The sequence below is a fragment of the Pygoscelis adeliae genome, unplaced genomic scaffold, assembly GCF_000699105.1.
Source record: "Pygoscelis adeliae isolate BGI_AS28 unplaced genomic scaffold, ASM69910v1 Scaffold402, whole genome shotgun sequence".
NCBI classification, from domain to species: domain Eukaryota; kingdom Metazoa; phylum Chordata; class Aves; order Sphenisciformes; family Spheniscidae; genus Pygoscelis; species Pygoscelis adeliae.
Genome location: NW_008824411.1, coordinates 3,589,696 through 3,601,787, shown reverse-complemented (window position 1 = coordinate 3,601,787; position 12,092 = coordinate 3,589,696). Strand labels below are relative to the sequence as shown.

Here is a 12,092-nt window from a genome sequence, read left to right as displayed (position 1 = left end):
AACTAGGGAATAGTAATCTGGAGAAGCAACAAAAAAATGTAAGTTCCTGCACAGTCAGGTTTCAGAAGACATTTCTAGTGTGTTGGATGATTAAAAAGGTGTCAAGTACAAATGTGTAGTTAAGCCACCAGCTATAGTATTGTGGCAAATAATTCCCATGAGAAGATGGGGTTTTTGCTGTTTTCTTTTAATACTCAGATTTCGAAGCTTGTCTTCTTATGTTCAGGTAGTGATGGAGTAAACTGTGATTATATTTATAATCATATGGTAATTTCTATTGATTCTCAATTCTTGAGCACATGGCTTTTATTATACTTACTGAATCAATGGTTCCTAGAAATGCAAGCATGTGTCTCATAAACTTTCTGTAATCTGTCATTTATTCCTGTACTCTGTGTGCGTACATATATGTAAACATTTCCTTCAATGCTTTCTTTATGACAGTCATCTTCTCTACTGTTCCATGTGAATCTGCTCATTGATATTTTTTTCTCCAGAAAATTCAGATAACAAGATATTTTATGTTCTGTCCTGGAGAAATGCATTAAAAAACATTCAGGTTTTTACAGTAAATAAAACTGAAGTTATTGTCTAGAAGATACATGACTGAGGCACAACTGAATAGTGCCTTAATGGCTGTAATACAGTTTCTAGCTGACTGTGAAATGAAGAGAAACTGTCAATTAACTGATGTTCAAATGAATTCTTAAACACAGAAACATTTAAAGCTGGAAGTAGAATTGAGAATGCCTGTTTCAACCAAATTTGAGGGGTCTCAAATATAGTGGTGAAATTGTTAGACTCTTTAGCAATATTGCTTCTTAGTGTTCATGTTTGTCTAATTTGGCAGGGGCAGCTAGGTTTCCTGTTTCCATTTAAAATGTGTTTGCTTCCTCACATTTACAAATTAAAAATGTGACCTTTTAGATTGCTGTTCATATGAATATTTCATTATCACTGTAATGTATGTATGGCTGTTTGTTTTTTATTTACATATTCTGTACGAGTTTGTTCTCATTCGGTGCATGGAACATGTAATAAAGAACAAAATTCTTCTCATGCTGTCCACCATTTTAGGTGATCCCGGCTTTTCATATAGACCTTGCCACTTGGGTAAAAGGTGTTGGGGGGGGGGGTTGTAATTTTTAAAATTGTTTTTAAAAAGCATTTTATTTCCATCTTTCTAGCCCAGATACCTTAGTTCTGATGGGTGAGGAGAGGCTCAAGAAGACCAAGCAAATCCTCGTTTTAAGTTATAAAATACAGTTTCCTATCAGTTAGTATTGGCAAAGCAAAGCCTGCAACATGTTGTCAGGACAGGCCGTTAGGTATGCTCGTGATTAAAGTTGCACCTCACTTTTCAGTTTTTAAATTAGCAACTTGACGAGAAATATTTAATTCTGATGTCACATTTGGTAGCTTTTTCCAAAGTAGAACTGTGTTGAGCGCTTCTGTGTGTTGCACGCAACTGTATGTTAGTCGGGTGTGGTAGATAAAATATATGTAAATATTAACTGTTTTCTAATTACTTCAGTTATTGGTGAAATGACTCTCTTGTAGGTGGCCTAAGTGTACTTTTTCCCAGTGTATCCTGTATAGCTTTTTTGTCTGTATTTCTTTAGAACGGTGTTGTTTTACATGTACTAGACAGATAAGCATAACTTAATTTCTAGTTTATCATTTAACATCTGTAGTGCTTTTTCTGTACTTGCAATACTACTCAACTTTAATGCACAATTCATAGTCATTTGCAGGATTTTTTTAATTTTCCAGTGCAGTTGTATGCATTTGGAGGCACACTTCAGAAATCGGTTGTGACTTTCTGTTTCTGAAGCACTGTTAAATCATGAAGAGTATAAGGGGGCTTCATCTGTTTATTTATGTTAGGAAAGTAAAATAGTCTTGCTTGAAGGTTTATCGACAATTTCCATGCACTGCCTTAAAACATGATATATTTTTCCCCAAAATGCCATTTTCCCATTGGATATAAGATGTTAGCAAAAACTACTGTTTTCAAGTTGACTGCATAATGAACTTTTCCTCACGTTTCATTTTTCATTCCTTTTTTCTATTTTTCCAGCAGTAGGAAGTGCGGTCTGCCTGTTTAAGCACATTCAAATTGGTTTTTAGTATTAAAATAGAAATAGGTTGAAGAGAACAAATAGAAACAGTGCAAACAACTTACCCAAAAAATGTAGTAAACTTTTTAAAAGCACCATCTATACTATAATGAAGAGAAATCTTACCAATTATGTAGAGTACTGTTTTTAAAATGTAGCACCAATACTCCTGATAACTTTTGCAGTTAAGTGAAACATAATGTTTCTTTTTATCAGAAGTTTTGGAAATGAAATGTTGCAAAGTGTTAGTGCAGCTGGGTGGTTCTGACTAAAATATTATGAGCTCTGCTCTTTTGCTGGCCTGGTAGGTGATACTGGTCATATCAGCTTACCTTTCTGTGACATAGTTTTAGTTGTATAAAATGCATGATTTTGTTATCTTTCCTTTTGACAAAATCCACTGAGATTCTTCAGTAAAAAGGCTTACACTACTCTCACATTTATGATACCAATTTTGAGAACTGTTCTGTGTATTTTATTTTATTATCACCATAAAGCAGAGACACTTGAAATGGAATTGCCTTTTTTTTTTTAAGGTGGGGGGCTGAAAAATAAAAGATCTGTAATTCATTTGTGGGAGGGTCAAATCCTAAGCATTTATTTTTGTCATACGGAGATTACATAAGATATGAGGATCACATTATCCTTAATTTCCAAGCACTTAATCTATCAGAGAAGCTATTTGGGAGGAAAAAAAAAAATCCAGAATTGTAGTATCATACATCATAGTAACCAGATGAATCATTGATAATGTAAAATCACCATCATCCAAAAAAATAAAACCTCACTCAAAAACCTTTTTGACCAAAAATCCCAGCTTTCTTGAGAAAACATAATTCTGATGGCTCCAAAAGCAAGCACTCTACAATTTGCTCCAGGAAGCAATTGTTTCTTAGTGCCCAAGACTTTCCCATGTTACCCTTGATCACGAAAAAGAATGCGTTATAGCCATTTAGCAGGTTGTGATCTGGCTCCTCGTCTGCCCTTACCTCGTATTGGGTAAGGTCAGCAAGGAGTGCCACAAATGTATGAGAACAGGTCAGGCTGTAGTTTTGAGGGGCAGAGAACCTTTTAGTGCGACTGTTTTTACCATAAGGGCTTATGAAATATTATTCTTACATTTTTTGCTGTTCTGAATGAGTAGTGATGGAGGCTTGGCATAGTGAAAATGAGATGGTTTCAGTGACTGTTGCCAATAATGTAAAGTTCTGATAAAGTTGTTACTTTTCCTGCTTTTTTGCTGATTACATCAAATAAATTGCTTTTGTCTACTGAATGTTTCTTTATTCCCCAAGGTTTGTACCATCAGATGAAAAGAAGAAACAAGGTTGTCAACGAGAAAATGAAACTCTAATACAGAGAAGGAAGGACCAGATGCAGCCTGGGGGAACTACAGTCAGCGTTACTGTACCTTATCGAGTAGTAGACCAACCTCTGAAACTTATGCCACAAGACTGGTAAAATACATTTCCCCTTTACAAAATTTCTTAATCAGGAGAATGCAGAATTTGGAGAGGACCAATAAAATTGCATACAGAATTAAGATACAGATAAAAGAATGGGTTTGATTGTTAACTGTATAGGAGTCTTTTCTTCAGGTGAAAATAATATGACACTAAACTGCTTAAAAGAAGCTTCTTGAGAAATCCAACACTCCACATTTTAACAGTACGAGCAGCACAACTATTTTTATTACGTTTGCCTGAAATGTTCTAGAAATTCAAATAGGAATATTCATATGAGTTTTCCAGTTCGTGATACTGTAGTGTGCTAGTCACTGAAACATGATCTGAGAGAAAATAGTCCTTTCTCATCTGCTTTCTGAATGAGATCTATTAGAAAGATACATTTGCAGGCCTTCAGCATCTGACATTCTAACTTTTTTTAATAGTTTAAGAAATAAAAAAACCACATCAAACAGTAAAGACTGCGCTGTGGTTTCAGTAGCAAATTGGATTAATTGAATTGGATTCAATGATGGAAACTTACTTCTGAAGGGAGAGCCCCAGTTGGGGAAAGGGAATCATAGGTAGCTTTTAAGAAAAAGCTGCAGATTGGTTTTTTTTTTTTTCTGTAGCCCATTCTTCAATGCTATGAAAACATATTTCTCTTTGAGCAGGAAAATTCTGAAGAAACATCTTATTGTTATTTGGTGTAATGTAGTAGGCAACATTTTTACTTCTTCCTCACAAATGTGAGGATTTTAGATGTGCGCAATGACATTTTTGGTGGTTTTGTAACTTCCAAAGTAGATTTTAATGGAGAGGAATACTTTGAAAAGGTCCTGTTCCTAAATTAATTGTTCTCTGTATTGAGAACTTGAACTAATCAGAAATCTGTGATTTTGAAATTCTAAATATCAAATAGCACTTAAAATATTTAATGATCAAACCTTTAAGAACCATCTAAAATGGTTCCTAAAGTGCTTCTGACCAAAGAGATGAAGTGGCGTGGGGTTTTTAGCTTGTTTTTATCCAAGGGAGAATCAGATATTAGTAGCTAGAAATTAACATGTTGCTGCTGTGGGGTTTTTTTTTCCTGTTAGCCATTACAAAACATCATTTTAAATGGCAAAGCTTTAGTCTGTCTTTTAAAAAACAAAAAACCCCAAAACTCCACCTTGATTACCAAATCCCAAATGGAAAAGAATAGACTTTATGATGAATTAAATTTGGGGATTAGGGAGGTAATTATTTATTGTTGTAGGTAGGAACCATGGTTGGATGATGTAAATGTTCAAGAAAAAGATAGACCATATGTGGGAGGACATTTATTCTTAAAGGTTTTTTTAAATTTTATTAATGTAAAAGCTTCATCTTAATCATAAATTTATTTTCTTAGACCACAGGTAATGGTTACATAGCCTTACAATAAGTGATGCGCTTTGCAACCGGAGGCAGAAATTTAGCAGCTGTCTCTTCTCATAAATTTTTAGAATAGAAGTTAACAGTATTCAGAATAAAGGCTTTTAAATTGATACATCTTGGTTTACGGTGTTATTCATAGAAAATTATCTCTAAAATGTTGGAGTACTTTTTAAAAGCAAAGTAATAATGACCAGAAATAAACACTGTTTGACTTCTTGTAAATGTAACATGAGAAACTGCACTGCATTCTGCAAAGGGACGGAGCTGAAAGTCCAGAAAAATCACATGACTTTTTTTTTTTTTTTTGCTTAACAGAGAAAAAGCAGTCATGCTGGAGGTGTGGTTGTTACATGTACTATACTGCTCTTACTAAAATAAGAAACTATGCTAAGGTATATTGCCTGTTTAAGCAAACATGTAATTTTAAATGTTCAAGGTCATCAACATCTCCTTCTCTTTCTTTGTTCACAGGGATCGTGTGGTGGCAGTGTTTGTACAGGGTCCTGCTTGGCAGTTCAAAGGCTGGCCTTGGCTCTTGCCTGATGGATCACCTGTTGATATCTTTGCAAAAAGTAAGGGGGGGGGTGTGTTTTGTTTTTAAGTGTTTGGAGGTTTGTTATTCTGTTTGGGTTTTTTTGTGGGGTTTTTATGCTTATGGCAAAGTACTGCCAAGTACTGCCAAAGTGCTGTTGGACTGGGATGGTTGAGAAGACAGGCACTTAGGTCTTTGCACAGATGGCAAGTGTTAATGTGCCCTCTGCACTTCTTCCGTTCTGACCTGTGGAAGCTCACAGAAATTTTCTCAGAGTTGTCGTCTTTACAAGAGGTTCAGAAATAACTGGTGTATAAACTTACTTGCCAAGCTTCTAAAAAAATGTGAAAAGACAATGTGTATTATAACACTTCACAGGTTTACAGGCTGTTTTCAGATGTCATTACTACTTTGAACAGAGGATTAATCACCTAGTATTTTGCTAAGAAAGCTTTACAAATATGATCTGGTGTCTGACAAAAACTTGAAAGTTTAATGAGATACAAATACTTTTAAGTTGTAAGCTAGATGTTACTGCTGTTACTACTGGACAGGTTTTTTGAGTTATCACAATTATGCCCAGTATGCTTTGAGACACACTGCACTTTTCTTGCACAGTTCACTCTTCTGACTCTAAGGTGTGTGATAATATCTAAAGAAACTGTCAGATTCTGTTCTCTGTCGCTTCATTGTGAAGCTGCCTTAGAAAACAGACCTTTTTGTAGTGTCCAGTGGTTTCTGAGCTACAGATTTTAAAAAACCCCAAACCAACGCATACACACAAAAGCAAGACGCAGTCTGTCATCTTCCAGTCAGTGTGATGAGGAAACAAGTTTGATCAGGTTTTATGTGTGCACATATTTGGTATGTGAAGTAGAAGCTGGAAAGAGAATGCTAGTTTGGTAAGGAGCAAAAAAACCAAAACAGTCGGATGGAAGGCTAGGGATGGTATTTGTGAACAAGAAAATAGAATGAGTTGCTTAAGGGGGGGATTGAGAATGAACAGGGAGAGAGTGAAAGAGCCTGAAAGTCAATGTAAAAGTAAAAATACACCACAGGAAAGAGTTTAACAAAAGAGACTAATGAAAGAAGAAAATAACACTTCAAAATGAGGATGTAGAGGAAACAGAAATTGTGAAAAGCAAAACCAAGAAAAATGCTGGTAACTATATAAAGTCTAGCTAGTAGTTGCATGCTAGTTCCTATTAATTTTAACATTATGTATATATAAATGTGTAGAGGGCCATTGGAGTTGTTATGACATGCTTTGACATTTTTGAAGTCTTCGCTATGCCAAAAGATCAAAATCATAGCCTGCGTAGTTCAATCTGAAGGTGTACTAATTCTTACATTTTTCAAGTGAAAGAAGGACATCTGTTCTTTCTTGACTCATAAAGGTACATTGAAATGGACCTTTTTAAATTATAGAATACATTCCGTTGTTTCAAAGCGAGGTATTTTTAAAATATTTTCCTGATACGAGTATCTCTAGGGCTTTTCCTAATGACTTTACTCACTCCTCAAAATAAAAACAGTGTAAATGGAGAGAGCACAGGCAACGTCAGTCTGGTTGTATGTGCTTTGCTTTTCCTGAAGCTATTGCTTTGCCCATATTTATAGTTTTCAATAGTCTTCATAAACATGGTTTCTGGGATCTGCAACTGTTCATTATTCCATCTGCTGTTTGCATTTCTTCATGTAAGTCACCGGGTCTGCAGCGATTAACAAATACTCAGAGCTTATCACTGTCATTTTGGAAAACAAGCAGGTAGCTTACCATAAAGAATTCCTCAGTAAAATTTGTATTGTACCAGAGCCTGTCAAACTGGTTTTATTTGTTCAATTGCTCTGTCACGTAGTATTTTGTTAGTTGAGTCTTTAAAATTGTTCTCCGTAGTTTTCTTTACATGTGGTCTGAGTGTTTAATGTTCACATAGCAAACAAGCTTATTTTTGCATCTGCAAGTGAATGTTTCAGATGAAATTTTGAATGATGTCACTTTACTGAACAAATATTTAATTTTGAATACCATTTTAAAGGTCTTGCTGCTAGAGCACATTAGTGTGCTTTAATACTGATTTGTTTCAGATTCAGAAGTGGATTGTCTTCTGCTCAATATCGTTTAACCTTAACGCAGAGGTTCTGTCAGGTGTTGATTAAGTTTTCTGTTAAATGCATAGCCCCAGTATATCTTTATTTGCTTTCTCTGGAGTTATTTTAAAACATGCAACATTGTATGGCAAAGATAATGTATATGTATTCTTAGTTTTCATTCACAAAGCTTGGAAATTTATCTGGCAATGGTACAAGCCAGATGATCACTTCTTTAGTTTGTTAATTGAAAAAACGCTAATTTCAGATACGAATCTTCTAGAAAACTTCTAGATATTTTATAGATTGACCTGTATCTGGAAAAGCGGGCTGATTTTATTTATTTATTTATTTATTTAAGCCATTTGGCTAAATTTGTAGATGGATTTTGTGGAAGAAAAAATGAAGAGTGTGGTACCAGAAAAGATATGACCATGGCATTAAAAATAACTAGTTTCCACAAGCCTGGTCAAATGCTTCTGCTTTACTTCTCCAATAATTCTATCCAGAATAGAAAATGCATCAAATTGGTTACCAGATAGGAATTGTACAAGACTTAAATACTTTACACTGGATTATGTCAAAACTATGATTCGGCTAAGGATATCAAGAAGAATCGCAAGAAGATTTTAATACTCACTGTGTTAATGCTTAGGCTTTACATAATTCACATGTGACAATACTTCCCAAGAGCAAAATAACTGTTAATATTTTACCATTTTTAACTGAGTACTAGATCAGGGGAAATTGGCAGTTACTAAATTTCTCAGAATGCTTCATGTAGCCTTTGGGAGCTACACTGGCATTCTGCTATCAGTCTTCTACACAGACTTTCAGGAAAGAGCCAGGCTTCCTTCTCAGTGGTCTCAGAAATGCTTTTTTTTACTTCTTGGACAGTTCAAAGATTTTCAGAAAGAACATCTTTGTTTCCCAAAGAAAATGTGCTTGAATTGGCAATGAGTTTCTGCTGTTCTCCTGGAATCTATGCATCTAAAAATAGGGGCTACCTTTTCACTTAGACCTGTAATAGCATGAGAGCCTGATAGTGGCCACTGACCACTATATTTAGCTCAGTGCCCTTTATTAACTAGTTTACTTTCTTGAGAGATGGGCTCATTAATTTTGTTCTCAGGCTCTATTCTGGAAAAAGAGGGGTGGGAATTCTCTTTGACTAATAACTAAACACAGTGTTTGTACACTAACTGTTTTCCTGTTTCCCGTAGTTAAAGCTTTTCATCTCAAATATGATGAAGTACGTCTGGATCCAAATGTACAGAAATGGGATGTAACAGTGTTAGAACTAAGCTACCACAAAAGACACTTGGACAGGCCAGTATTTCTACGCTTCTGGGAAACTTTGGACAGGTACGTTTTCCTCTTGAAAACCCTTTATGCTCATGGTTTTATGATGTTTGGTGGGAATGAAAAGTTATGGCAACAACTTAGACATCTGAACAATGTTTTAGCTTGACAATACTGCTTGTTTAGACTTTCCCTGATGATACAGTTAAAGATATACCACTATATTTTGTTGTATATATATTTTAATATATATTAAACTATGAATAATAATCTCCAAAGTGTAATATGCATGGATTTAAAGGAAGGGTAGTTACCATTAATCATCAATTAATACCATGATTTCCCACCTCCCTTTAGGCAGAAGGAAAGGGATGGAGAACAAGCTAGGTAGTGTAGAGTTTTCCTTTGTTACCCCAGCCCTGCTCTTGGACTGCAGTTCTGAGCTTATGAGCTCTTGTCCTTTCTCTCTCCACCTGACTAGATGACAGTCTAGAAAAGGTGAGAAACTACCTTAAGAAAAAGAGCCACAAAGCATTATCTTATCCTGATGCCCTTGAATCCACAGCACTGGGCAGAAGAGGAGGGAAGTCAAAAAAAGATACGGCACATAATGAGTTTTGGACTAGCGATTCTTCTGTATTTTAGGGGCCTTCCAAGTACTTAGCCCAGCCTTTTGTGAGATGTGAGGGATGGAGAAGCACCAGCAGCTCTGTGAAGAGCAGCATTGCTTCTGACTCTGCTTCTCTGTGGTTCAGAACCCTCTCTGAATGGGAAGTTCATTGTGATACCTTTTTCATGTTGTAGAGAAGAAACTTTCTTATCGTGAAGCAGTTGAAGAAATATTGAAGGAAGGGAGAAGCCCAAGCATTTCATGAATGTTTAATCTTTTTATGTTGATTGCACAGCAAACTGCTTGAATGATTGAGTAAACTTCAAAAAGAAAAATCCTATGGGAGTTGTCAAAATAATTCCAAGCATCAAACTTTCTATAGCTTCTTATTTAATAGTCTCAGCTAAACTATATATCTGAATTCCCAGAATGAACTAGAGTTATCTTTAACAACAGTCTTCCAATGTTAGAAGTTGTGTGATGCCTTGGAAAACATGAATTTTCTTTGAAGCAAAGGTTTTAGCTGACTGTCTTTTAGTGGGACAAGTATTGTGCATAACACAGAGCTGTATGGCATATAAGACATTGCATCTCTTCAGCAGCTTGCTAATTCTCTAAGAATTTTGTTTTAACAAAGCCTGTGCATATTATTCCTGAGAGTAAAATTTCTATAAATACCAAAAGAGTAGTGACGTTGTTTTCTGTTTTTTGTTTTTTTTTTCAGGTATATGGTAAAGCACAAATCTCACTTGAGATTCTGAATCCTTCAGCTGCCATTTATTTCCTGAAGTATGGATTGAGAAAAATGAAAGGGGCTCCAGTTTGGAGACCAGAGCTCGCACTATATGATACGTCAAGAACTTTACAAATGAAGAAGAGTCACAGTTTAAACTTTTTATAAAATCTTGTTTGGATGCTTCATGCTATAGCAGGTTGATACCTGTTGTTATTCAGAAGCAAAGGGGTTTTGCTTAAAACTATTTTTTTAATGTTGTTAGCCTTCTAGTCTGCAATCCAAATTGTATATTTTGATAGCAGCAGTTTCTTCTCTGTTTTGTTAAATTAGCTACATTTTTAAATAATGTGTTTTGTTCCTTATTAGAAAATAGATTGATCTTCACTGCAGGTTACAAATGTGTGTGTGTGTGCGCGCATGTGCGCACGTGTGTGTGTATATATCTGTGTGTGTGTGTCTATATATATAATGTATAAAAAAAATTATAGACACACTTATGCACACATAGATGTTACCAGGCTTTCTAAACCACTTAGCTTCTGAGCTTAGTTTTGGTTTTCTTTGCTTATTGATTCACTTACTGAAAATATTTTGTTGTGAATGATATTACATTTTAGTCAATAGACTTGCAAGCTGAGCAAAGTGAAAATTGTTTTGGATAAATCCAAATGTCAACCTGTATATGTATATTCTGTCAGTCTTTGTTGAAAAAGGGAAGATGAAAAATCTAGAAACACTTTTTTGGATTTGTAATGTCCCGGTTTACTAAATCTTTAAACTTTATTATAGGAATACCTTCAAGTCATGTTAACTTTAAATTGCCATTCTCCACACAGGTCTTTCTATTTAAACTGAAAGTGTGCATGTGTACATTCCCATCTATCAAAGTACCTTTACATATGAGTCTAAATGTTACCTAGATTAAATAATGAATAGAGAAAGAGAGAGTTTGGATTTTTTTCTCCTGAAACAGCCACCACAAGGAATGAATAATTTTAACTTCTTTGCATTTATGCCTCTAATATCACCTCTAATATTATTTTCTTGTGATGAAAGTAGCCCAGACTGTGTCTACAGGAGTTGTAATTTTCTGAAATGAGCGGCTAACATGGCCTCCTAACAGTCCTGCATTGGAATGGAAAATGAGTCTACTCCAGTTACCAAAGAACAGATTTGCTTGATCTACAGTACGAGTATAACTGAGGCCAGAAGACCCTGGTATTTGTATGAATTTATGGTATCTCTGTATCTATTTAATAACATTAAGTTGATGTTGCATACCAGTGGATGTAGAGAATGGTCAAATACTGTAACACCTGCATGAATTTTTTTCTGGGATAGAAAATACATGTTTATATTCCTGTTCTTGAAATTCCAAACCATGTTTTTTTAATATACTTTACATTTAAAGTTTGATGAAAGTAAAATGTTCTACCTATTCTTCTTTAGTTTTGCTTTTTATTTGATGTTACCTTCATTTTTAATAAAACCAGAAGGCACATCTCCTCAAGAGGTTTTTAAAACTATGTCTTAAATTTATGAGGACTGTGAGGTCTGACTTTTAAATGTTTCCATCCCTGCTATATCGAGACTACTATTTTTAAATGATCTTAATGGAAATGTAAAAAAACCCCAAACCACCAAACAAAAAAGCCCAGTGACTCCAAGATTAGAAGTTGAGACTGGATTTTTGAATGGATTCTGCGAAGTGACTGAGAAGAGCAGGCAATACAGAACTACTAGAAGTTCTCCTATTTGTATGGGCAGTTGGTCAGTACCAAATGACTGTTTTTTCCCAATACTTAAGCTTATATAAATGTATCCATGTCATACA

General features: G+C 35.1%; 1 protein-coding gene across 1 annotated transcript in view; it reads left to right on the top strand.

The window, feature by feature from the left end:
* CDC73 (cell division cycle 73) overlaps positions 1-11,888 on the top strand; it is a 117,551-nt gene extending 105,663 nt beyond the window's left edge. Inside the window, exons 16-19 of the mRNA XM_009320676.1 lie at positions 3,416-3,577; positions 5,459-5,559; positions 8,834-8,975; positions 10,247-11,888. Of these exons, the coding sequence (XP_009318951.1) occupies positions 3,416-3,577; positions 5,459-5,559; positions 8,834-8,975; positions 10,247-10,283 (442 nt within the window). The 3' untranslated portion in view covers positions 10,284-11,888. The remainder of the gene's footprint in view (positions 1-3,415; positions 3,578-5,458; positions 5,560-8,833; positions 8,976-10,246) is intronic.
* Positions 11,889-12,092: the final 204 nt, after the last annotated feature.